The sequence below is a fragment of the Geotrypetes seraphini genome, chromosome 7, assembly GCF_902459505.1.
Source record: "Geotrypetes seraphini chromosome 7, aGeoSer1.1, whole genome shotgun sequence".
Taxonomy (NCBI): Eukaryota; Metazoa; Chordata; class Amphibia; order Gymnophiona; family Dermophiidae; genus Geotrypetes; species Geotrypetes seraphini.
In genome coordinates, this window is record NC_047090.1 from 157,303,804 (window position 1) to 157,330,932 (window position 27,129).

The 27,129-nt window shown below is 47.7% G+C and overlaps 1 protein-coding gene across 3 annotated transcripts in view; it reads right to left on the reverse strand.

Moving 5' to 3' along the window:
- The window catches only part of TDRD9 (tudor domain containing 9), a 318,134-nt gene that overhangs the window by 255,980 nt on the left and 35,025 nt on the right, over window positions 1–27,129 (reverse strand). For all 3 annotated transcript variants that reach the window (XM_033952909.1, XM_033952910.1, XM_033952908.1), the window contains exons 2-5: window positions 21,617–21,723; window positions 20,314–20,411; window positions 13,868–14,089; window positions 2,251–2,373 (exon numbers count right to left, since the gene is read on the reverse strand). In XM_033952909.1, coding sequence (XP_033808800.1) covers window positions 2,251–2,373; window positions 13,868–14,089; window positions 20,314–20,411; window positions 21,617–21,723 — 550 coding nt within the window. The remainder of the gene's footprint in view (window positions 1–2,250; window positions 2,374–13,867; window positions 14,090–20,313; window positions 20,412–21,616; window positions 21,724–27,129) is intronic.

A 27,129-nucleotide genomic window follows, 5' to 3' on the forward strand; every position in this document is an offset into this window, starting at 1 on the left:
GTAGTACCGCAAGCTGCTGCGGCAGCCATTTTAGAAGGCGGCCATGCTCCTGCTACAAGGACTTCCCACTGGACCACCAGGTACCTTGGTAGATCGAGAGGGCAGGGAATAGTGGGACTGGGAAGAAGATTAAAAGTGTCAGGGCCTGGAGAGGGGAGAGAACCTTTACTATGGGTTGGGGGGGAGAGGCATGGGAGGGATGAGAGGTACAGAAACCTGCAAGGGATTGGAGGGGAGAGAAGCTATACCTTGTGGCTCTTTGTAAATCTTAGATCAAATATTTTGCACATTTCTGAATTCATTTTCTTATATTTGTAACATAAACATAAACATTTTGGATAAATTGGCTCTTTGCTGTAAAGAGGTTGCCAACACCTGGTCAAGTACCTCCATTCTGTACAAATTTCCCTCATGCATATTTATTAGGTTTATCTTAAAATCTGATCCATTGTCCTCTTTGTTTAACACTTCTAGGGGGACGTATCTAATAGGTTTTTCATATTTTCAGATTACATCTTCTGTTAAAAGCACAGATTTTCTAGTTTGACAATTATGATACCATTGCACCAAACAGACAACAAGACTAGATGATGAAAGTCAAGTTCAAATGTCTTTATTATAGAAGCCAATGGTTGACGTTAAAAAAACTTGACACGATTCGTGTTTTGGCCTTTAAGGCCTGCATCAAGAGTAACAATACTGAGCGTTTAGCTGGCTGGCTATGTGTAGGCATTTGGATCAAGTACTAATCTACAACATTTCAAGCTGTTACTCCTGATGCAGGACGAGTCTTTTTTATGTCACCCATTAGCTTCTATAATAAAGGCATTTTAACTTGACTTTTACCATCCAGTCTGTTTGTCTCCATCGTTGTTTCTTTATGCTGGACTTTGTTTGCAGTGGATTTTGTTCCTCTGTTTTTGTGTATGGAACCATTGTACCTAAGCCAACTAAGTATATTTTGTTGCACTCTATGGTTTTTGAAGCACACCAAAAACACTGCACCAAATATGACTCAGTGGCTTAATTTCCTATATGCTGCTATGATCTTAGAAAGGTACAAAACGAGAATAGCACCCCCTGCATAATGGAAGATGTTGCAACAGATATGGGAACCACTATGGAACGTCATGCCACAAAGCAGTGGCGTAGCGAAGGAGGTTGATGCAGAGACGGAGGCGCCTGGCATCACCACCACATGCACCTTCCCCTACAGCCCTAACATGACATCTCTCCCCATAGTACACTCCTTATATCTTCACTGGCAGCAAGCAGGCTGGAATACCCACTGCTTGGGCCAGCTGATCCTCTCTTCTGACATCACTTCCTGGTTCCTCAAACAAGAGGTGACATCAGGCAAGCACAAGCAGCGCGCAGGACAGCCCACTTGCTGCTAGCAAGGATTTGAACAGGTAGCAGGGGGGGTGCCTCTCAGAGACCCATCCCATTGCAGGGGGTGAGAAATGCCAGTGTCTCCCACCAAGTCGGAGTTCAGGGCATCACACCTCTCTCCCCCTCACTAGATCACTGGGCACAAGGCTAGATTCTAAATTGTAGTTTATAATATTTCTGACTCACCCATGACTGTGATTGCTCTCAGATTTGGATAAGAGTACACCAGGTCTGGGGACTTTTGACCTCTTTTGGGGGGGAGGTACAGGTCGGGTTGTCATCAAAAATAACTGTGTAAATTTGCCTATATATTGTTCTATTTGTTGTGTTCTTAATAATGTTTGAAGAAAATCTATTGGCAGCCCTCAAAGATTTGAAATGAAGACTAAGGGGTCCTTTTACTAAGGTGTGCTAACTGATTTAGTGCTCTAAATGCTAAGTTGTCCATAGGAATATAATAGGTGTCTTGGCATTTAATGTGCACTAAATCAGTTAGTGCATCTTAGTGAACAGACCCCTAAGGCTGTATGTGATTTATTGCTTTTTCTTCCTTTAAGCGGCAAGCTTCTCAGATGCTATATCTCAGTGTTTCTCAACTCGGTTGCGGAGTACCCCCTTGCCAGTCAGGTTTTCAGGATATCCACATTGAATCTGCATAAACTTGATTTGCATACACTGCCTCCATTATATGCAAATGTCTTTCATGCATATTCATTGTGGATATCTTTAAAACCTGACTGGCAAGAGGGTACTCCAGGACCGAGTTGAGAAACACTGGTATAGATTACAAACCATGGTTGGCTAATAACTTCACACAGTGGTTTTATTAGATATAAAGAAAGGAAAGAATTTGCTCACTTCATCTATGAAAATGTGTGTGAACTCTGAAAGACTTTTGGCAGAAACAATTTTCTGGAGGAGGACGCCAGTAGTCATGTAGATTAGCCTTGTGTCTTTGGTGGCAAATTTATCCAAACCAACCTAGAAAAAGAAAACAACAGTTTATAATATGCTACCAAACCTTTGTTTTAGTATGGTATAAAAGAATCCTACTGCCTCAAAAGGTTTTTAGTGGATTGTTTATTCTTCCGTCTTCCCCCTAATTGAACAGAATTATAAAAAGCTATAAAGCAACTCATGTCATTCAGAACAGAGCAGTGGTATCTGTGCATTTGCAGAAAGCAACAAAACCTGAGCTGCAGCCCCTACTGATTTCTTGCATGCATCTTCCAGGACCAGTTATAATATCAGTATAAACACAAATTTTTATAGTTATGCAGGTTAAGACATTATGGGCTTGATATTTAAATGACCAAGAGAGGCTCCTGGCTGTTTAAATCGCCTGTCCAAGACTAACCAGGCATTTTCAGAGGTACTAACTGGATAGTGCCCCTGAAAATATCTGGTGAGCACCCAAGCCAAAATTGGCTACATTGTGGGCGTTCCGGCTGGGGAGGGGGGTGTCAATCGCCACTTGGTCAGTTAAGTGCCAATATTCAGCATGTCCCCAGCCATGGAAACTGCATAAAAGTCTGTCCTATCTCTATGTGGTTTACCATAGCCGATTAAGTGCTGAATATCACACTTTATTGGCTATGTTTTTGCTGCCCTCATATACCTGGAAATTCAATGCCGGAGCTGGACAGCCTGACACTGAATTTCCGGGGACAATGCTGACTGTTTTAAGCTGAATATCACGCCCTATGTATTTTATTCACCAATACCCTTCAACTTATATACACAGGACTAACAAATGACAAACAAAATCAACCAATATAACAACTGGGTGAAATTCAAACAGAAAAAGTTCCCAAAGGACTGTGAACTAACAAAAACGAAAAAGGAAACAAAAAACAAAATGAAAATGCCTGTAAACCTCGAAGGTGCTCAGAACCAATATATGGTAAGAAAGTGACCAAACCAGGGCAGCAACCCCTGTAAGGACTTTCAAAGAGTCTATCATTGCACCATCCTCAAACGGTAGAAAGGTATTTAAATTTTGGTGAGTGTCTTTTTATACTATTTTTCTTCTTTGTTCTATTAAATGTCCATTTAAAATGTCCAATGCTTAAGTGAAAACTATGATCCTCAAAATAGGCAAAACTTCAACATTTCAACAGGAAATGCAATCAGTTTAGAAGTGAAGATTCAGGAAGTTGTTGAACTTGATGTTCCATCCAGCATGGGGGTTCTCTGAAGAAGCCTGTCGGTGAAACGCATTAGGACCCACCTGTACCTGCTGTAGCAAGTTGGCTTCCTAAACTCTCACAGTTAAGTTTTGCCTATTTTGAGGATCATAGCTTTCACTTAAGCATTGGACATTTTAAATGGACATTTAATAGAACAAAGAAGAAAAATAGTATAAAAAGACACTCACCAAAATTTAAATACCTTTCTACCATTTGAGGATGGTGCAATGATAGACTCTTTGAAATTCCTTACAGGGGTTGCTGCCCTGGTTTGGTCACTTTCTTACCATGTATTGGTTCTGAGCACCTTCGAGGTTTAAAGGCATTTTCATTTTGTTTTTTGTTTCCTTTTTCGTTTTTGTTAGTTAAAACAAAATCAACCACCAAATCTTAGCAGTAAATGTTTAAACCTGGCAACACACACAGGGTTGAAATGACAAAACAACAACCAGGAAGCATCTTACGCTATAAAAATAATATACAATTGCTGGAAGGCTGAATTTCCATGGTTCTTAGTAACAAATTACAGTGAGCAATATAGCACAGTTACTTACCGTAACAGGTGTTATCCATGGACAGCAGGCATATATTCTCACATGTGGGTGATGTCATCTACGGAGACCCGATGCGGAAGCATTTTCAAGCAAACTTGATTGAAGATTTAAGTTTGCTCTGCTGCTCCACGCATGCGTGCCTTCCTGCTCCACTAGGGGGCGCATCCCCTCGTGGTCTCCAGTTCACTTAACTAGCAAAGAAGCCAACCTCGGGGAGGTGGGCGGGTTGTGAGAATATATGCCTGCTGTCCATGGATAACACCTGTTACGGTAAATAACTGTGCTTTATCCCAGGACAAGCAGGCATGATATTCTCACATGTGGGTGACCTCCAAGCTAACTGAAAAGGGATGGAGGGAAGTTGTCAATTTAAGCAAATAGATTTCGCAAAACCGATTGGCCGAACCGGCCATCGCTCCTGGACAGTGAGTCCAGACAGTAATGGGAGGTGAAAGTATGAACCGAAGACCACGTGGCAGCCTTGCAGATTTCCTCAATAGGTGTGGACCTGAGGAACGCTATGGAGGCTGCCATCACTCGGACCTTGTGTCCCGTTACTCGACCATGCAGTGCGAGACCAGCCTGAGCGTAGCAGAAGGAGATGCAATCGGCCAACCAGTTGGACAAGGTGCACTTGGAGACTGGGTGACCTAACCGGTTTGGGTCGAAGGACAAAAACAATTGTGGGACTTTCCGGTGTGGTTGAGTGCATTGGAGGTAGAAGGCCAACGCTCTCTTACAGTCAAGAGTGTGGAGCGCCACCTCTCCGGGATGAGAGTGGGGCTTGGGAAAAAACACAGGTAAGACAATGGACTGATTGAGATGAAAATCAGACACTACTTTAGGCAAGAACTTTGGATGAGTGCGGAGTACCACCTTGTCGTGATGGAATACCGTGAAGGATGGGTCCGCCACTAGAGCTTGTAGCTCACTAACCCGCCGAGCGGAAGTGAGCGCAAGCAGGAAAATCACCTTCCAAGTGAGGAATTTTGGATGGCATTTGTCTAAGGGCTCAAATGGAGGTTTCATTAGTTGAGCCAGAACCACGTTAAGGTCCCAAACCACCGGAGGAGGTTTGAGAGGAGGGTGGACATTCAGAAGACCCTTCATGAAGCGAGAGACTAGGGGGTGGAGCAAGAAGGCTTTCCCTTCCAGGGGCTGATGGAAGGCTGCAATCGCACTGAGGTGTACTCAAATGGAGTTGGTCTTTAGGCCGGAGTGAGATAATTGAAGTAAATAGTCAAGGACCAGGGGGACGGGGACCGACACCGGGTCCTGGCTGTGAGAGGAGCACCAGGCTGAGAATCTGGTCCACTTTTGGGAGCAGCAGGTTCTCGTTGAGGTCTTTCTAGAGGCCTCCAATATCTCCTTGACTGATTGAGACACGGGGAGAGAAGTCAGGGGGAAAGAAACCAAGCATTCAGATGAAGAGATTGAAGATTGGGATGTAACAGCGAACCCTGACCCTGTGATAGTAGAGAGGGAAACTGAGGCAGAGGCAGTGGATCTCTGACACTGAGTTGAAGTAGAAGGGAAAACCAAGGCTGGCGTGGCCAGCGAGGAGCAATCAGGATCAGGGTGGCTTGTACTGTTTTCAGGTGGACAAGCGTCCGCAGGATCAGAGGAAATGGCGGGAACGCGTACAGGAACCTTCCCTCCCAGTCGAGGAGGAAGGCGTCGGCCTCGAGCCGGTTCGGGAAGTACATCCGGGAGCAGAAGAGAGGCAGTTTGTGATTGTGGGGGGATGCGAACAGATCTATTTGAGGTGTCCCCCACTGTTTGAACACCTGTCGTAGGGTTTGAGAGTGCAGTGACCACTCGTGTGGCTGGAGGAGGCGGCTGAGTCTGTCCGCCAGACAGTTTTGTTCTCCTTGTATGTACACCGCTCGAAGGAAGGTGTTGTTGGAGATTGCCCATTTCCAGAGGCACAGGGCTTCCCGACAGAGGGACCAAGACCCTGTTCCTCCTTGTTTGTTTATATAGTACATTGCTACCTGGTTGTCGGTTCGGATGAGGACCACCCGGTCGTGGAGCAGATGTTGAAAGGCTACAGCTGCGAGATAGATGGCCCGGAGCTCTAGCACGTTGATGTGACAGCGGCGGTCTTCCGCTGACCACATCCCCTGCGTGCGTAGGCCGTCCAGATGGGCTCCCCAAGCGTACTCTGACGAGTCCGTGGTGAGTACCTTGCTGTGATGAGGGGGGAGGAAGAGTAAACCTTTGGAAAGATTTGAAGAGTCGGCCCACCAGCGGAGCGATCTTTGCAAGGAAGGAGTCACTGTCACGGGACGGTCGATCGGGTCCCGGTCTTGACGCCATTGAGAGGCCAGGGTCCATTGAGGGATTCTCAGATGGAGACGGGCAAAGGGTGTGACATGGACGGTGGAGGCCATGTGGCCTAGAAGAGTCATCATCTGTCGAGCTGATACCGAGGTCAGCAGGGAGATCCTTCGACTCAGACTTACTAACGCCTCTAGGCGCGGAGGAGGGAGGAAGGAACGGAGGCGAACCGTATCCAGCGTGGCCCCGATGAACTGTAGGGACTGCGAGGGGCGTAGTTGGGATTTTGGGAAGTTTATTTCGAACCCCAGACTTTGTAGGTAGGTAATAGTCTGTTGGGTCGCTGAGATAACCCCTTCCCTGGACGGGGCTTTGATCAGCCAGTCGTACAGGTATGGGAAAACCTGGAGGCCCTGGGAGCGTAAGGTTGCTGCGACCACCACGAGGCACTTGGTGAAGACCCGAGGTGATGATGCTAGGCCGAAAGGGAGGACTCGGTATTGTAGGTGCCAGTCCCCTACCTGAAAACGCAAGAACTTGCGGTGAGCGGGGTGTACTGGGACATGTGTGTACGCCTCCTTCAGATCGAGGGAGCAGAGCCAGTCGCCCTCGTCGATCAGGGGGTAGAGGGTCGGTAAGGAAAGCATCCAAAATTTTTCCCGTACTAGAAATTTGTTGAGGCGTCTCAAGTCTAGTATTGGGCGTAGGTCTCCCGTTTTTTTCGGTACCAGGAAGTAACGGGAATAGAAGCCCTTCCCCCGTTGGTCGGGGGGAACCTCCTCCACTGCCCTGAGCGAAGCAGGTCTCGAGCCTCGGAGAGGAGTAGGGGTAAATGCGTCCGGTTGGGAGGGCAATTCCTTGGGGGGTTGTCTGGAGAAATGACCCGAAAGTTGAGAGAGTATCCTGATGAGATCACGCCAAGGACCCATGCGTCCAACGTGACTTGTTCCCAGCGAGGGTAAAAGGCTTTGAGGCGACCCCCGATGGGAAGGAGGCCTTGGACTATGGCGGAGGGGGCCCGCCCCCTTCCGCGAATCCCGTCAAAAGGACGGGGATGGTTTGGAAGTCGCAGGCGGTTGGGACTTGGGCATGGCCCGGTGGTGGGCTTGCGGATGCCTGGGTGGAGGCCGCGAGAAGGGAGGGGTGGATTTTTGTGGGTAGCGGCGTGGAGGGGCCCTGAACGGCCTGGGCGCGGGCGGTTTAGGTTTTTGCCGGACGAGGGAGGCAAACGAGCGTTCGTGTTCGGAGAGGCGTTTTGTGGCCGCCTCGATCGTGTCATCGAACAGTTCTTTTCCTACGTAGGGTAGGTTAGCCAACCGGTCCTGTAAGTTGGGGTCCATGTCGACCAGGCGCAGCCAAGCTAGTCGGCGCATGGCGATAGCAAAGGCTGCCTCTCTGGAGGAGAGTTCGAAGCCATCGTAGGCCGCGTGGAATAGATGGAGGCGCAGGTTGGAGAGGGACTCTAAAAGCATGCCAAACGCTCCTTGGCGGGAGGCCGGTAGGTCAGTCTCAAAGGCTCTCAATAGTCCAATGAGGTGTTTGAGGTAGGATGTGAAGGTGAAAGTGTAGCTTTGCACCCTAGAGGCCATCATGGCGTTCTGATATAGTCTCCTGCCGAACTTGTCTAGGGTTCGGCCTTCTCGGCCTGGGGGGACCGCGGCTGAGACCCGGGATGGGTGGGCCTTTTTTAAGGAGGATTCTACTAGCAGCGACTGGTGGGAGAGCTGTGGTTGTTCGAATCCCGGGTGGAGAAGGATGGGGAGGCTTCCCTCGAGTATCGAGGTTCCTGCTCCGATCCACGCTCCGAGACCGGGGAAGTACTGTGAAAGTGTTCCGGTGTCATAGATCTCCGACGTCTCGAGGAGCCCCTCGGAGACGATGTCGGGGTTCGAGGTACCGATCGATGTCGAATCGGTGACCTCGACCCGGACTCCCTCGGTGACAACCTGCAACCTCGGGTCGGAGTCCCGGGCCGAGGGGGAGTTCGGAGGATGCGCGGGTTGGAGAGTGATAACTCAGCCACCCTTAGCGGTCCCGTACGAGGTGTAGGTGAACGGCCTCATAGAGTGGGGGAACCCCGGGCCTTCTTGGAGGTACGGCGGTTCGAGGTGTCTGTCGTTTTAGCACTACGTTTTGCACCGCGGTGGTCTGTGGAGGGAGAGCGCCTCGGGTGCCTCGGTGAGGAGTCCGAGGAGGATGGAATGCGGCGAAGCTTGCGCGCTTTTCTTCGAGGTGGCTCGACGCGAGGCTCAGGCTGGTCTGGCACATGCGGGGTCGAGGTTGAGGCCGGTTGCAAATGGGCCATTGCAGCGGATAGCTCCGACGAGATCATCGCTCGGAGTAGGTCCTGGAAAACGGGCACGGACAGCATCGAGGGCATGTCCACTGCCTCGGTGCACTCCACCGGGGGCGACCTCGTATCAGAGTATTCCCGTGTGGTGGAGGCACGGCCCGAAGGCTTGGAGGGCTTCGCCGGGGCTGTAAGCATGGGACTTCCGCCATGCGTCGCCGGCGTCCCCGAGGCTGGTTTCTTTGCTGGTACGGAACCTGAAGAGGGAAGAGGGGACTTACCCGGAGCCGAGGTCTTCTGTTGTCCCGAGGACTTCGGGTTCGAGTCTCGAGGCGATGCCGAGGTATTCGGGGCCGAGGTCAAGGCCGGGGCCGAGGCCGGGGCCGACCTCGAGGCCGAGGTAGAGGGTTGGTCCGGGGCGAAAAGGTCCGCCATGCGGGCTTTCCTTCGACGGAGGGCCCGGTTCTGGAAAGTAGCGCACTGGGGGCAGGAGTCGATTGGATGAGCGGCCCCCAGGCAGAGGATGCACTGGCGATGCGGGTCTGTGATGGAAAGAAGCCGCTCGCACCGGGAGCACTTTTTAAAGTCCGTCAAAGGCCGGGACATAGAATCGAAACTGGCCGCGGCTCGAATAGCCACGCGGCCACGGGGACCCGGAAGCCTCCGGGTCGGTGAAAAACGAAGCAGGAACAGTTGAAACAAGAAAAAAACTCGCGCACAGCGACTAAATCGAGAAAAACAAGAAAAAATCGCGGTGCTAGAAGGCAGTTGGGGCAGAGCCTGAAAAAACATGACTTCTAGGCTCAGCGGAAAATTTTGAACTGGAGACCACGAGGGGATGCGCCCCCTAGTGGAGCAGGAAGGCACGCATGCGTGGACCAGCAGAGCAAACTTAAATCTTCAATCAAGTTTGCTTGAAAATGCTTCCGCATCGGGGCTCCGTAGATGACGTCACCCACATGTGAGAATATCATGCCTGCTTGTCCTGGGATAAAGTAGGAACACACAACAAAGAAAATAAAATGGCAGAATAGTTCCTATCAGCACCTGAGAAAAACAAATATGATATTAAAGTTGGTTAAAGTTTTAGAATATCAATTGTCTTTATTTTATTTTTTTTCTTGTGGGGGGGAGGGTTAGGGGGTGGTGGTGCTGCACTAGTCCTGAACTACTCCCCACTGTTCCTTCTAAGCCGAGCAGGAGTCCTACACGTACAGTCCTGCCAGTAGAGGATGCTGTTTTCAATATTGAGAGACAGGCAAGTCCGCAACCAGGAAGTTACATCAGTAGGAGATTCGAGGCCAGAACGAGCAGCAGCTAGGGGATGCTGCTTGCTGCCAGCAAACATTTTGATGAGGTGAGTGGGCGGAGATGAGATGTGCTGGAGCACCTACCAAAACAACACCTGGGGTGGTCTGCCCCCCCCCCCTCGCTACACCACTGCTCTTCCCATCAGCATGCTCTGCTGAAGTACCAGTAGGCCAAGAGCTGCAGTGGGCCAAGTGTAGAAACATCTGCACAGGAGTATAAGATACAGTGTCTGAAATCTTCCATCCCATGCTCTTCAAGCCAAGCTACCCTTTCCACGTTCTTCTATGTCTCATAGAACCTTTCAGAAATGGCCCCCAATCCCGCATCCTCCTCGGGTCAACCTTGCCTTTGGAACACAGTTCCTGACCAGAATTATACTGTCAGGTTACATGAATAAGCTTCTTTGTCTCAAATTCAGAAATTCCAATTTTACACAGTAATTTATGAGGAAAATATTCACCGAGGTTGAGTAAACTGAGAATCACCACTGGATGCAAAAGGTTGCTAATTTCCAGACTTTCTTTCAATTTGGGGTTAGATCCAAAATATTTAATTTTAGTTTCTATATTTTATAGAAATGTGCCTATCCTGAAAATTTGGTGGTTGTTATGTTAAATGGTTTGGGAGACTAAAACAGTTAGGGCTCTTCAGCTTGGAAAAGAGATGGCTGAGGGGAGATATGATTGAAGTCTACAAAATCTTGAGTGGAGTAGAACGGGTACAAGTAGATCGATTTTTCACTCTGTCAGAAATTACAAAGACTAGGGGGCGCTCGATGAAGTTACAGGGAAATACTTTTAAAACCAACAGGAGGACTTTTTTTTTTTTTTTCACTCAGAGAATAGTTAAGATCTGGAACGCATTGCGAGAGGATGTGGTAGGAGCGGATAGCGTAGCTGGTTTTAAGAAAGGTTTGGACAAGTTCCTGTAGGAAAAGGCCAGTCTGTTATTGAGAAAGACACAGGGGAAGTCACTGCTTGTATCGATGAAATGTTAACAATCCCTCTATTCCAATTTAGAATGATGGATAACAAGGTTGCATAGCCACACTGGGGTCCAATAGCCCCTGTGTCTTACTCTAAAAACTTAAATTTTTTGTGTGTAAATATACCCTCAGTGCAAGAGTAAAAGCTATTGGGACTCAGGAAAACCAGAATTCCAGGCTTTAACCTATATCTGAGAGGCCCTATCTCAAGCATCTTTAGCACCATCACAGGCATACATCTTGTGCTTACAAATAATAATAGTGAACCCACTAATAAGTGTTTCAGTGACCATTAATTGACTTACAAAATTGAAATCCACCAAACTAAATAGGTGTTCAAACTGGCGATTTCATAGTACTTACCTCAAGGCATTCCTCAAATTCATAGCGTTCCTTCAAGTGGAGACTTTCCTGTGCTTGTCCCTGGCTTAAATTCACAGCCAGGTGTTGTGGCTCTACTGTGCCCAGTTTCAGGATACCATATTTTCACGTAGATAACCCGCACCCGTGTAAAACGCGCACATGGGTTTAGCGCGCGGAAAACAGACATATATGTAAAAAAAAATTTTGTATACCGCACACACCCGTATACCGCGCATGCTGCCCGACTCTCCCGTCGTCGCCCGACTCTCCTTTCACCCGCCCCGACTCTCCTTTCGCCTGCCCCAACTCTCCTCTCCCCCTTGAAGTCCTGTCCCCACCCTGAAAGCCTGAAGCCCCCCCCGACGTCCGATTCACCCCCCCCACCCCGCAGGACACGATCGGGGCAAGAGGGAGCTCAAGCCCTCTTGCCCCAGCCAACCGGGGCACCCCCGACACGATCGGGGCAAGAGGGAGCTCAAGCCCTCTTGCCCCCCCGACACGATCGGGGCAAAAGGGAGCCCAAGCCCTCTTGCCCCGCCGACTCCCCAACTCCCCGACAATATCGGGCCAGGAGGGAGCCCAAGTCCTCCTGGCCCTGGCGACCCCCCACCCCCCCGCTTGTTGTTCGGGCCAGGAGGGAGCCCAAACCCTCCTGGCCACGGTGACCCCCTACCCCCACCCCGCACTACATTACGGGCAGGAGGGATCCCAGGCCCTCCTACCCTCGACGCAAACCCCCCTCCCCCCAACGCCCGCCCCCCCCCCAAGAACCTCCGACCGCCCCCCCAGCCGACCCGCGACCCCCCTGGTCGACCCCCACGACACCCCCACCCCCCTTCCCCGTACCTTTGTGTAGTTTGCCGGACAGACGGGAGCCAAACCCGCCTGTCCGGCAGGCAGCCAACGACGGAATGAGGGCGGATTGGCCCATCCGTCCCAAAGTTCCACCTACTGGTGGGGCCTAAGGCGCCTGGGCCAATCAGAATAGGCCCGGGAGCCTTAGGTCCATCCTGGGGGCGGGGCCTTGGGCACATGGTCGGGTTGGGCCCATGTGCCTCAGGTCCCGCCCCCAGGTGGGACCTAAGGCTCCCGGGCCTATTCTGATTGGCCCAGGCGCCTTAGGCCCCACCAGTAGGCGGAGCTTTGGGACGGATGGGCCAATCCGCCATCATTCCGTCGTTGGCTGCCTGCCGGACAGGCGGGTTTGGCTCCCGTCTGTCCGGCCAACTACACAAAGGTATGGGGAAGGGGGGTGGGGGTGTCGTGGGGGTCGGCCAGAGGGGTCGCGGGTCGGCTGGAGAGGCGGTCAGAGGTTCTTGGGGGGGGGGGCGGTCGTTGGGGGGAGGGGGGTTTGCGTCGAGGGTAGGAGGGCCTGGGATCCCTCCTGCCCGTAATGTAGTGCGGGGTGGGGGTAGGGGGTCGCCATGGCCAGGAGGGTTTGGGCTCCCTCCTGGCCCGAACAACAAGCGGGGGGGGGGGGTCGCCATGGCCAGGAGGGTTTGGGCTCCCTCCTGGCCCGAACAACAAGCGGGGGGGGGGGGGTCGCCAGGGCCAGGAGGACTTGGGCTCCCTCCTGGCCCGATATTGTCGGATAGTTGGGGAGTCGGCGGGGCAAGAAGGCTTGGGCTCCCTTTTGCCCCGATCGTGTCGGGGAGTCGGGAAGGGCAAGAGGGCTTGAGCTCCCTCTTGCCCCGATCGTGTCGGGGGTGCCGCGGTTGGCTGGGGCAAGAGGGCTTGAGCTCCCTCTTGCCCCGATCGTGTCGGGGAGTCGGGACCGCCAAGAGGAAGCAGCAGGACACCGGTAGGAGCTTCTACATGATGGGGGGGGGGTCGGGAGGCTGTGGGGTGGGAGCGGTCCTGCAGGGGGGTGAATCGGACGTCGGGGGGGGGGAACTATGTAAAAAAAAATTTGTACAACGCGCTCACGCGTATAACGTGCAAGGGTATGCGCAGTATGTAAAAACCACGTATAATGTGCGCGTTATATGCGAGAAAATACGGTAATTCCCTTCTTCAGGAGCCTTCTTGTCAGGATCTCTTTTATTAATGCCTCACCAGAGCAAATGAGGAAGACATGCCTCAGAGAAAATCTTTGCCCTATATCGGTAGCATGGAATATTGCTACACCTTGGGTTTTGGCCAGGTACTAGTGACCTGGATTGGCCACCGTGAGACCAGCTACTGGGCTGGATGGACCATTGGTCTGACCCAGTAAGGTTATTCTTATGCTCTTATCAGATAACAAATGCACAGAGCAAGCAAACACACAAGCAATTTTTTTTTAAAGAAAAAAAGCATTGACATAAAACATCAAACATACCCCCTTCTTTTATCATGCTGTGCTAGAGGTTTATAGCGTGGGCCAGCGAGGTAAATGCTCCGATGCTCATAGGGATTCTACGAGCGTTGGAGCATTTACCGCATCAGACCGCGCTAAAAACCCCTAGCGCAGCTTGATAAAAGGGGCCGATGAGAGTAGCAAAATTTGAAGGGGGAGCATTACCTGATATCCTATAATGCCACCTAATTTCCAGTGCCGCTCTTCGCTGATCCACCTTGCAATGCTGCTCGCACCTATTTTTCGAGGCTGAGTAACCACAATGTTGCAGTAGGAAGAGTTCCGAGTATAGTCGTCCAAGATGATTTGCGGAAGTTGAGTACTTTTACCACTGCCAGTGGCCCCACGCACAATCACAACAGAATTGGTCTCAATCAGGGAAACCAGCTGCAGTTACAAAGCAAAACAAACAAACAAAAACATATCACATTTAATGCAGGTAAAAGATCCTCTATCCTAAATTCGGAAAACAAATTGGATGCGAACTGGAAGTAGTCAGTTTCCTCGATACACTGAAACCAATGCAGGCGCATGTGTTTGCCCTCCCTCCTAGTGGCATCCCTTCTCCGTTCTCCGTCGCCACCCCTGTCAGCCCCCCCCCGAACCTGCAGTTCCCCCATCAGGCCCACCTATGACCTAGCAATTTCCCCGCTGTCAGCACATCCCACCTTCTTCTCCGAGTGACGGCCCATCCTCTCCTAGACCCAGCAGCAGGATTCCCAGGCTTACCGTGCTTCCATGGTGGTCTAGCAGGATGTCGGGGCAGGAGAAATTCTCACTCGCTCCTGCCCTGCTCTTGGGCTGAAAATGGCTCCCCAGGAGACTCCCAGCAGCAGTCTCATGAGACTCTGTTTTCAGTTGAAAATCCATCTTAATTTAGGAGCTTAGTTGGGCTCATAAATTTAGGCCCTCCATTCATTTGCCTAGATTTATGAGCCTAACTTCTGAGCCCTGTGCTGAAAATCAGTACTAACCTAATTTCTTCCCCCTCCCCTCCCTAAATTCACTTCTGTTGCCATCCAGTTTTTATGCTCCTAAATTTAGGACTTTAATGAAATTAAGAACAAAGATATACATACGTTTTCAAGGAGGCCAGTTTAAGAGCATAACTCTAAAAAGTTAGAAACACATATATCCCTTGAATATTGAGTCCTAAATTACCAAAAATGAGGGGGGAAGAGAAACTATTTTCTTAAAATTATTGCTATGGTAGTGGAACTGAGAGAACATGGAGCACACCTGTAATACTACACTTCCAAAGCATCAGAATGACCAAGCACCAGCTTTTAAAACCTCCCATTTTCCTTGGTCTAGTTCTCTAGTAGATTGCTTTTAAACAATTACCTGATGGATCTTATGATTGGAAAAATCCTCTTTTTATTTACAGGAGCAAAAAAAAAAAAAAGATAAACATTTTCTTACTGTGCAATAACTCTCTCCAAAAGGTACTTGTAAGATTGAACCACTGTACAACATTCCAATGACATTTTTCCAACATCTAACATGTATTATTTAAGCCACACCTAAGTCTACCATTCTTTCAACTTACAACCAAGTAAAGTAGACTCTCAGTTAACTGGTACCCATGGAGATTGATAACATGCTGGATTAATGTAGTTTCTGGTTGCTTAAGAGTTACTATTAAAAATAGACCTAATACTATACCCCATACTATGCCATACTATACCATAAACTGTTCCAGACAAACTATTGGACATGTGGTAAGCAAAGCATGGGCATACTCAAGTGTGGCATGCCAAGTTTACATACAAACTTCTACCAGAAGTTGATTTTATTTTCATTTTTCTGGTTGCTTGAGAATTCTGAGTAATTTAGGTCTGGTTAACAGAAAGTCTACTGTACATTAAAAAGAACAAATGCTGATTTTAATCCTTTACATTAATGGCAGCAGTGTATGCTGCCACATGGGACATGTTTATGTTTATTAAAAGTTTTAACTGCACTTCGCTTTATCAATAGCACGGTGTACAAAATATATTTTTAAAAAACAAGAAAAGAAAGGAACGCCATGTAAAATAGGAAAGCAAAAGAAAAGAGGACAATAAAAAGGACAAATTCAATTTAAAAAAAATTAATTTATTAAATCTAAATAATCTAAAAACGGCAAATAATTTTGTTTAAATCTTGTTTAAATAGTTGCCAAAAAATACAGGATCCCAATACACCAATCTTCCAAATAAGAATGCTAAACCAAAAAGATGTGTCTTAACCATTGATCTGAATTTTACAAAGGATAACTCTGCAAAACTGGGAAAGAATTCAACAGGCAAAGAACTGCTGCACAAAAAGCAGGGTATGATTAGGGGGGGGGGGTCCAGTTAGAACATAAGAATAGCCATACTGGGTCAGACCAATGGTTCACCTAGCCCAGTATCGCGTTGCCAACATCAGCCAATCCAAGTCACAAGTACCTGGCAGAACGCAATATTTAAACTGGGGCTGCGCCATGGAACAATACAGAGGCATTATAGTATTCTTGGTCTTATTTACCATATAAACCATTGAGGGAAACCAGAAGCTCTCATATATTTGCTTATCCCAAGATAAATGGTTGTCGATACAAGACTTTTGGGGATAGATCTTTAGCGTTTTCAGGCCGGTAAATTACAATCGTGGTTAGGTGAATGTATTCATCAAGCTTTGAATTACTGTTCTTTCCATAAATTAGTTAAGACCACTCTGTTTGACAAATTTATTACTTAACATTGGGATTCTCTTATTGACTGTATTTTATATCCTATTCTACTAATTGTATTTCTATGGTATGATTGTACTCTGTTGATTGTCCAGCTCTTTTTGCTGTAAACCGCCTAGAACTTTTGGTAATGGCGGTATAAAAGAATAAAGTTATTATTATTATTATCTCTTTCCTAATAACTCCTAGCACCCTGTTTGCTTTTTAGCAAACACTGCACACTGGGTAGGTGATTTTGGGGTATTGCCTCCAATGGCACCTAGAACTTTTTCTTGGGTGATAACTCCCAAGGTGGACCCTACCATTAAGTAGCTATGATTTGAATTATTCTTCCCAATGTGCATCAGTTTGCATATGTCCACATTAAATTTCATCTGCCGGGGAATTTTGAAGGGTGGGAAGGGTGAGATGGGGGGTTCCTCTAGGGGATGAGAATCTAGCCTGTCTTTCAGTGGCACTGTCTTTTATGTTATACGGTGAGGGGGGTGTCTTAAGAGTTCGACCACCCCGTCATCTTATTATGGATCATCTTGGTTTATACTTGGGTTCCTTTGTTTTCTTTGATCTGACCTGCTCTAAAAACCAAGATTGTACATTTCTGGGTGGGAGGTGGGAGTTTCTTTAAGTTAACAAAATGGATAACTAGAATATTGCTGTTATGTTTGTTTATTGTTCTGTATTTGTCATCAATAAAAACCGTTGATACATAAATTTCATCTGTCATTTCGCAGTTTCTAAGGGAATGGCCTACCGTATTTTCACGCATATAACGCGCGCGTTATACGCGTTTTTACCTACCGCGCATACCCCTCGCGCGTTATATGCGTGAGCGCGGTATACGAAAGTTTTCAAACATAGTTCCCACCCCGCCCGACGCCCGATTCACCCCCCCAGCAGGACCACTCGCACCCCCACCCCGAACGACCACTCGCACGCGCTCCCACCCGCACCCGCATCCACGATCGGAGCAAGAGGGAGCCCAAGCCCTCTTGCCCGGCCGACTCCCCGACGTCCGATACATCCCCCCCCCCCCCGGCAGGACCACTCGCACCCCCACCCCGAAGGACCGCCGACTTCCCGACAATATCGGGCCAGAAGGGAGCCCAAACCCTCCTGGCCACGGCGACCCCCTAACCCCACCCCGCACTACATTACGGGCAGGAGGGATCCCAGGCCCTCCTGCCCTCGACGCAAACCCCCCTCCCCCCCAACGACCGTCCCCCCCCAAGAACCTCCGACCGCCCCCCCAGCCGACCCGCGACCCCCCTGGCCGACCCCCACGACCCCCCCACCCCCCTTCCCCGTACCTTTGGAAGTTGGCCGGACAGACGGGAGCCAAACCCGCCTGTCCGGCAGGCAGCCAACGAAGGAATGAGGCCGGATTGGCCCATCCGTCCTAAAGCTCCGCCTACTGGTGGGGCCTAAGGCGCGTGGGCCAATCAGAATAGGCCCTGGAGCCTTAGGTCCCACCTGGGGGCGCGGCCTGAGGCACATGGTCGGGTTGGGCCCATGTGCCTCAGGCCGCGCCCCCAGGTGGGACCTAAGGCTCCAGGGCCTATTCTGATTGGCCCACGCGCCTTAGGCCCCACCAGTAGGCGGAGCTTTAGGACGGATGGGCCAATCCGGCCTCATTCCTTCGTTGGCTGCCTGCCGGACAGGCGGGTTTGGCTCCCGTCTGTCCGGCCAACTTCCAAAGGTACGGGGAAGGGGGGTGGGGGGGTCGTGGGGGTCGCCAGGGGGGTCGCGGGTCGGCTGGGGGAGCGGTCGGAGGTTCTTGGGGGGGGGCGGTCGTTGGGGGGGAGGGGGGTTTGCGTCGAGGGCAGGAGGGCCTGGGATCCCTCCTGCCCGTAATGTAGTGCGGGGTGGGGTTAGGGGGTCGCCGTGGCCAGGAGGGTTTGGGCTCCCTTCTGGCCCAACTACCAAAGGTACGGGGAAGGGGGGTGGGGGGGTCGTGGGGTCGCCAGGGGGGGTCGCGGGTCGGCTGGGGGAGCGGTCGGAGGTTCTTGGGGGGGGCGGTCGTTGGGGGGGAGGGGGGTTTGCGTCGAGGGCAGGAGGGCCTGGGATCCCTCCTGCCCGTAATGTAGTGCGGGGTGGGGGTAGGGGGTCGCCGTGGCCAGGAGGGTTTGGGCTCCCTCCTGGCCCGATATTGTCGGGGAGTCGGCGGTCCTTCGGGGTGGGGGTGCGAATGGTCCTGCCGGGGGGGGGGGATGAATCGGACGTCGGGGGGGGGTGAACGGAGAGTCGGGACAGCGCACGGAGAGGCGGGGCAGTGCACGGAAGTCAGGGGGGTGAACGGAGAGTCGGGACAGCGCACGGAAAGTCAGGGCAGTGCACGGAAGTCAGGGGGGGGTGAACGGAGAGTCGGGACAGCGCACGGAAAGTCAGGGCAGTGCATGGAAGTCAGGGGGGGGTGAACGGAGAGTCGGGACAGCGCACGGAGAGGCGGGGCAGTGCACGGAAGTCAGGGGGGGTGAACGGAGAGTCGGGACAGCGCACGGAGAGGCGGGGCAGTGCACGGAAGTCAGGGGGGTGAACGGAGAGTCGGGCAGCATGCGCGGTATAATCGTGAGCGCGTTATACCAAAGTTTTTGTGCTTATCATCGTGATTTCTGCGCGCTATACACGTGTGCGCGTTTTATACGGGTGCGTGTTATTTGCGTGAAAATACGGTAGATTACAATTCTGCCACTTTTCAGACTCCAGAGCAACATGTATGTTCCATCCCAGCCCTTCCCTTCCAGGCAGCCTGCTCCTGGTTGGTCCATACAACTCCCCTCCACTCAGCTCCAGTTCCTTTTTCTCTATAAATTAAACTCTGATTAGAAGCCAGCTTCTGTTCCTTGTGATAGCTAGAGATGCTGAAAAGGTAGAATTTACACGTCAGAGCAGGGACAAGGACACCTCAGACATTGCTCAATAGTGACTACTGCTGGCCAAACCTAGGTTCATACATACCAGTTCTAGTAAAGAAATGAGACCCCCAGGTTAGAATGGTTCTTGTAATGACTGACCAATTTACTAAAAGTATGTGGGGAGGAGCTTAGGAAAAAGAGGTGGCAAAGAAAGAAGCAAGTCTTAGTGGTCTGAATAAAGCTTCATACCACCACAGCTACAGTATGGTGACTTTGTACAGTACTGCATATGTCTGCTAGAACTCTAGAAATAAATAATTAATAGTAAAGTTCAGTTATGATTGAGCTGGAAACTTAAGGAAAGAGTATAAATATTATTGTATACCACCTGGCGCATCAGGTGATACAAAAATTTAATAAAAGTTAAAAAAAAAAAGCATCACTGGAAATCCTTAATATGTGGTTCCCAAGCACAAACTGATTATCTTTGGTATAAAGACAGCATTTGCTGAGATGCTCTGCCTCAAATAAGATTTTTTTGCTGCTATCTTCTGTATATGGTTACTATCAGAAAAATACTACACTTCTCCCTCTGTATCCGCGGTTTCCGTATCTGCGGATTCGCTTTTTCGTGATTTTTTGGCTGCTGACTCCGCCCCCCTAATTTCTTTTTCATGATTTTTTGGCTACTGACTCCGCCCCCCTAATTTTCATCACTGAACCCAGTGTTTCACATTGAAAATCGCTGCTCCCGGTGGTTCCTGAAGGAAATCGCTGTTCTCGGCGTTGTACGGAGCAAATTGCAGGTTGGGTAATTCACGGTTTATTATCTTTTTCAGGTCTATTTTACCGAAAAACCGTGAATAACCTGAAAAAAGTTATTCGCAGTTTTTCGGTATTCACGGCTATGTTCTGCCCGCATCCCCGCGAATATGGAGGGAGAAGTGTACTTACTTTGTTTTTGTCAACAAAACAAACATTCAGCCTGACCAAGATTAACATTGTACAAATATTTTATAACTACAAAGACACACTGCCATTACCTCTTCCTTACACTTTGTTACAGGCAAGTCAGGATACCGATAGCTTTTATTCAGCAAACAAGTTTCATCACTGAATCCAGTTGGAATATGTCTAGCAGCTAAAACACACACACACAAAAAAGATATCATCAATAAACAAAGTATTCTGTATCAAAATTTCCCTCAAAGTAACTAAATGGACGCATTGCATCTACAAAAGAGGGAGGTTTACAGGGGAATGTTACAGAGGCCACTCTAAAACTATGTTAACTTTAATACCATGGGTTACTTAAAAGTTACTGCAGATGTTTTGTGAGAGAAGAAACCTTTCAAAGATGCAAGGGTTTTATGCTATGATATGAGCTTTGAGGAAAAGTGGCTGACTGAGAAGGAAGGAGGGGAGGGGAAGTGGGGGACCCAGCTGGAGGAAGAGGGATCCCGATGGTTAAAAAGTATTATATGCTTGATGGGAAAGATGAGAATGAGTGTCTTATGGAAGGAGGACAGGAGAGGGGACCTAATGGGGAAAAGAATAAAAAGGAGGGTGAGAAGCAGGGCTTGATGAGGGAGAACAGGTATCCTGATAAGGAAATGGAATAGCAGATGGAGGACAGGGGCAGAATGCAGTTTCAAGGAGAAGAAAGGCAGAGTTTCTAATAAAAAAGGGGGAGAGTGGAGATGCTTGATCAGGAAAGAGGGGGGGAGAGAAAGAGAAAGAGGAAAAAGGAGGCACTGGATAGGGGCACTTGATGGGGAACAAAGGACGCCCCATCTCAGAAGCCACCTAAGCGGCTTTTGAGAATCACACACGGGCATCCTATATAGAATTGCATCTGTCCTCATGGACAGACACTTAAGCTCACCTAACACCACGATTCTCTAACCAGCGTACATGTCACAAGCACCAGTTAGAGAATCGGGTTGCCACTGAGCAATATTAGGCCTCTCTCCCAGTGTATTCTGGGATACACTAGGAGTGGCCTAGGACTCTGATTGGCCAGGTGCCTTAGGCTACTCCCAAGAAAGAGGAAGTTGCATCATTGGAGGTGGGCAGGCCCAGCAAAGGCCCCGAGTGGGGGAACCGCCTAATGGAAATCATTAAACTAGCGGCAGCTGTATGTAGAAGGTGAAAGCACAGTGAGCTGCTGCTGCTAGTTTAGGAGGGCTGAGAGCAAATGATGGTGAAGGGTGGGAGACCTACAGCACCGCGCCATGTACCCCTTGACAATGGGGCGCAAACCCCCCAAGGTACACGTAACACATGTTGAGAACCTCTGGTCTACAACCTTCTTACACAGCCTCTCTGAAGTGCCTGGGGTGTTACCTGATTTCTTTTCAGTCTCAGGGATACTGCATGCACCCAGTTCTTGCTCTTCCAGGAGTTTGTACTTCTCAACATATTCATTGCCTGCATTGTTTCTGAGCTGTATCCTAAAAAGAAAGGCAAAACAAGGAAGGATTAGACAATAACAGTATGTTTAAACAATTAATGGAGGAGGGGGAAGTTATATCATTGGGAAAATTGCCTGACACAAGAAATGATCTACACTTTAAATTATGGTTGATCTCACTCAGAAAGAAAAAAAAAAAAAGATTTAAAAAAAAGGTTACCGGTACTGGAAATGACAAAATAATTTCCATGGCAGCTGTTCCTAACAGCCAGTTTCAGTTTTAGTTCCCTGGGTTTTAACAGACAATTAAGCACTTGATTTGACATGAAAATAATCCAAGTGCTCTTCCCTGTAGACATAGTGACAGAGAAAGGTGATCAAATTTATGATGCAATTCGTTCATGGAGTCTCAGAATGCTGGAAGATCTACAGGTCTTACTTCGGGTATTTCTTGATTTTAAGAATGAAACCACATGAAAGTTAAAGTTTCCAGGATGCATCCAGATCATTCAGCACCCTAGTTAACAATTGTATATTAACTTAGTATGAAATGTCCATAGGTTTCACATTTTTACATGCCTGACAATAAACCAGGAATGTTTATGTGTGAAGAAATATACCATAGGAGGGGGGGTGAGGGAAACATTCCTTGCGACCTGCAGTGGTATGGTCCAACCGCTGGTAAGGAGCTCAACCAAGCTGCAAACCAAGAGAAAGCTAAGGGGAAAGGATAAGCAGGAGATAAGAGCACAAGGAAAATAAAAATAAGGCCTTTGAGAACAAACTGGAGGTACAAAAGGGTCAAGACATAGAATATATACAGGGCAAGTAATGCATCAGGAACAGGGATCAAAAGGGACTAAATTAGTATGTGGCACGTGAACAGGAAGAAAGAGGGGATGCAAACGCAACCGAGAATAAAACTGGAGAGGCAGAAGATGGGAAAGGGCCAGCAGGGAGAAGTAACTCCCTAAAGTCCAGTCTTGAAAAAGCAAGAACACCAACCAAAAGTTTTAAGGAGGGAAGAGCGAGCGATGAAATATTAAGGCAACAAGTCTGAACAAAGCTGAGCAACACAGGTATTACGAGAGAGAAATGTTTGCATTTGGTCCTGCGGGTGAGTAACATTCAACTCCAGCAAACATACTTTTGATTGTTTTTTTTCAGGAAGGTCTGATTTATTGGTGCAGACTAATGAGGTGCGTCAACAGCCTGGTACAGGCATGATATCTGACAAGAGAAAGGAAAAAAGGAAGATTAATGGAACCACTGCCACAAAAGTTACATATTTTCGACAGTTCTTCACACGTTTTGATGGGAGGCAAAGCAAATCTTTGCTCAACTAGGACCTCTGCTGTTTTATGCATTTTATATACCTAATCCCATCCCCCCCCCTCTTTTTACAAAGCCGGCTGCCGCTACAGTAACTCCACCAAAGCCCAGAGGAATTTCAAGGGTGTCAGGGCTTTGGCCACACAGCAGCCACTAGCACAGCTTTGTAAAAGAGGAGAGTAAGTAAATAAGCAGCGAGAGCAGGACAGGCAGCAAATAAGGGAACACAGTGATAAAAGAACCAAACCAGCCTGGAGAGGCAGTTACGGATTCATCTAAGTTTATTGAAAGGACATCTTGATGCAGCCACGATTTGGTATAATGTACCCATTGGGGGTCTAAAATAAATACATATAAAATGATAAAAATCTCAAATAATAAAAATACATATATAAATATCATCATTGCACAACAAAACATACAACCAATAAAAAATAAAATCTCAATGACACCTCCACATATATATGAACAGCTATAAAATGAATGGAAACCCATAAAAACTGCAAAAATTTTTGATATGTATTAGTATGGTATAGACCAGTGGTCTCAAACTCGCGGCCCAGGGGCTACATGCGGCCCGCCAGGTACTATTTTGAGGCCCTCGGTATGTTTATCATAATCACAAAAGTAAAATAAAAGTTTCTTGATCATATCTCTCTTTAGCTATAAATTACAATATTATTATTAAGACTTAGCCAAAAGGAAATATTTATACATTATAAAGAGTTTTACCTCATGCAAAATTGTAATTTCTTTAATAAGACATTAACTATTTTTTCTGAGGCCCTCCAAATACCTACAAATCCAAAATGTTGCCCTGCAAAGGATTTGAGTTCAAGACCACTGGTATATACAGTAGGTATCTGTTTTAGCAAAAATGTGTGTTCAGAGAAAGACCAGAGTTGCAATATTCTATATTTTATATTTATTTTTTGTTTTAATACACATTTGAATATTTTTGGATTTTGATACATTAACATTCGTTCCACTATTGCACAAGGAAGAACAAATGAACTTTTGTGAATGGAAGTGGAGAGGGAACGCAGCAGGTAGGTCTTGTCAGACAAATCTGATCAATTTCTTTGACTGGGTGACCAGAGAATTGGATAGAGGATGTGCGCTAGATGTGGTGTATTTAGATTTTAGCAAAACCTTTGACAGTGTTCCACACAGATGTCTAATAAATAAACTGAGTGCCCTCAGGATGGGTCCCAAAGTGACGGGCTGGGTCAAGAACTGGCTGAGTGGAAGGTGACAGAGGGTAGTGATCATGGAGATCGCTCTGAGGAAAGGGATGTTACCAGTGGTGTGACTCAAGTTTGTGTTCTTGGGTCTGTTCTTTCTAACATTTTTATAAATGATATTGCTGAAGGGTTGTCGGGTAAAATTTGCCTCTTTGTGGATGATACCAACATCTGCAATAGAGTAGACACAATGAATGGTGTGAATAACATGAAGAAAGATCTGGCAAAGTTTGAAAAATGGTCTGAAATTTGGCAGCTAAAATTTAATGCTAGGAAATCAAGGTCATGCATTTGGGCTGCAAAAACTCGAGGGAACGGTGCAGTTTAGGGAGTGAAGAACTTATGTGCACAACAGAAGAGCAGGACTTGGGTGTGATTGTATGTGATGATCTTAAGGTGGCCAAACAGGTTGAAAAGGTGATGGCGAAAGCTAGAAGGATGCTAGGTTGCATAGGGAGAGGTATGGCCAGTAGGAAAAACAAGGTATTGATGCCCCTGTATAAGACTCTGGTGAGACCTCATTTAGAATATTGTGTGCAATTCTGGAGGCCACACCTTCAAAAAGATATAAAAAGAATGGAGTCGGTCCAGAGGAAGGCTACTAAAATGGTATGTGGTCTTCATCATAAGGCATATAGGGACAGACTTAAAGATCTCAATCTGTATACTTTGGAGGAAAGGCGGGAGAGGGGAGATATGATAGACGTTTAAATACTTACATGGTGGCGTAAATGTGCATGAGTCGAATCTCTTTCATTTGAAAGGAAACTCTGCAATGAGAGGGCATAGGATGAAGTTAAGAGGTGATAGGCTCCAGAGTAATGTAAGGAAATACTTTTTTTACCGAAAGGGTGATAGATGCATGGGACAGTCTCCCAGAAGAGGTGGTGGAGACAGAGACTATGTCTGAATTCAAAAGGGCCTCGGATAGGCACATTGGATCTCTCAGAGAGAGAAAGAGATAATTGTTACTGCGGATGGACAGACTAGATGGGCTATTTGACCTTTATCTGTCATCATGTTTCTGTGTTTCTATGGGACTTGGGTGTGATAGTATGTGATGTTTTTAAGTGGCCAAACAAGTTGCAAAAGTGACAGCAAAAGCTATTAGGATGCTAGGGTGGATATAGAGAGATATGGCTATTGCATTCAAACCTGGAGACCGCACCTTCAAAAAGATATAAAAAGGATGGAATCAGTCCAGAGAAAGGATACTAAAATGGTCAGTGGTCATCATCAAGTGGGGACAGACTTAAAGATCTCAATATGTAGACTTTGGAGGAAGGAAGCTCTGGAATGAGAGAGCATAGAATGAAGTTAAGAGGTGATAGGCTCAGGGGTAATCTAAGGGAATATCTTTTTACAGAAAGGGTAATAGATTCATGGAATAGTCTCCTGGTAGAGACAAAGACTGTGTCTGAGTTCAAGAAAGTGTGGGTCAGGCATGTGGGATCTCTTAGCAGAGGAGAAGGTTGATGCTGTGGATGGGCCATTTGATCTTTATCTGCCTTCATGTTTCTATGTTTAATCAGCCCCACAATAAGTAATTCCCTAATCTCTTATTTGTTCTGTTTGTCTCAAATAGATTATAAGCTCTGTGGAGCAAGGATGGACTGATATGTGATTAGCGTATAGTGCTGTGGACATCTTAATAGTGCTATAGAAATAAACAGTAGTAATTCCCTAGCAGTCTGTATGTATTGTCCCTTGATTGTTTAGGGAAAAGTTACCGTAATTCTTAAATTCATGCACAGTAATAATGTACTTGCATATAACAGTTGCTGAAATAGCCTCTCTCTTTCCCTTTGAGTTGTCTCATTACTCCTGGTTAAATCTAAACTGGACATAAGCGGACACAAATGACACTGAACCTCAGTTCATTATATTGCTAACGAGAAGCTTCCATTTAAGCACAATTTCTTCTTCTTTTTTTAAAAATTTTTGCTCTGAACTGCAGGATGGAAGTTCTTTCTAATATGTTTAGATGTCTTACAACATAAAGAATGATAAGCATGGCAGCTCCAAATACTGATCTTATATACGCTGGAAAAAAATAAGATGTCAGGATTAATTAGCATCAAGCGGGTGGGTTTTCACATTGCATTGTATATGGTACTATGAAAGACAAAGGGAGCCAGGCTCATAATGTCACAACTGTCCTTGTAGATTTAAGGATGAAATTGAAATCTAGGGTTCTCTTGCCGCCTCCTGTGTTGCTGATTTTACTACTACTTATCATTAATATAGCACTGCTAGACATACGCAGTTGCGCTGTATATTAAAACATTCAAGAGACAGTCCCTGTCCAGAAAAGCTTACAATCGAATCAAACAGGACAAGTAGGGGGCTAGGAAGTTTATCAGGCATGGGTACTTTACATGCAAGTGGGGATTAGGAGTTAAAAACAACCTTGAGAAAGTGACTTTTAGCCTGTATTTGAGTACAGTAAACCCCCGCGAATTCAGTCATTCGCGGAATTTTCTGACCGCCTCTTCCGGGAACTAAAGTCAGGCTACACCAATCGGGAGCTGCTTTGACACGCCAGATAGCGTGTCAAAGCAGCTCCTGATTGGTGTAGCCCAGGGATCTCAAAGTCCCTCTTTGAGGGCCGCAATCCAGTCGGGTTTTCAGGATTTCCTCAATTAATATGCATGAGATCTATGTGCATGCACTGCTTTCAATGCATATTCATTGGGGAAAACCCGACTGGATTGCGGCCCTCAAGGAGGGACTTTGAGATCCCTGGTGTAGCCTGACTTTAGTTCCCGGAAGAGGCGGTTAGAAAATACTAAGAATGATCCCGCTGGACATCAGCCTTTTTTTCAGCACCTGCCGCCGCCCCTGCAGCCCTCTCCCACCTCCTAAATCGC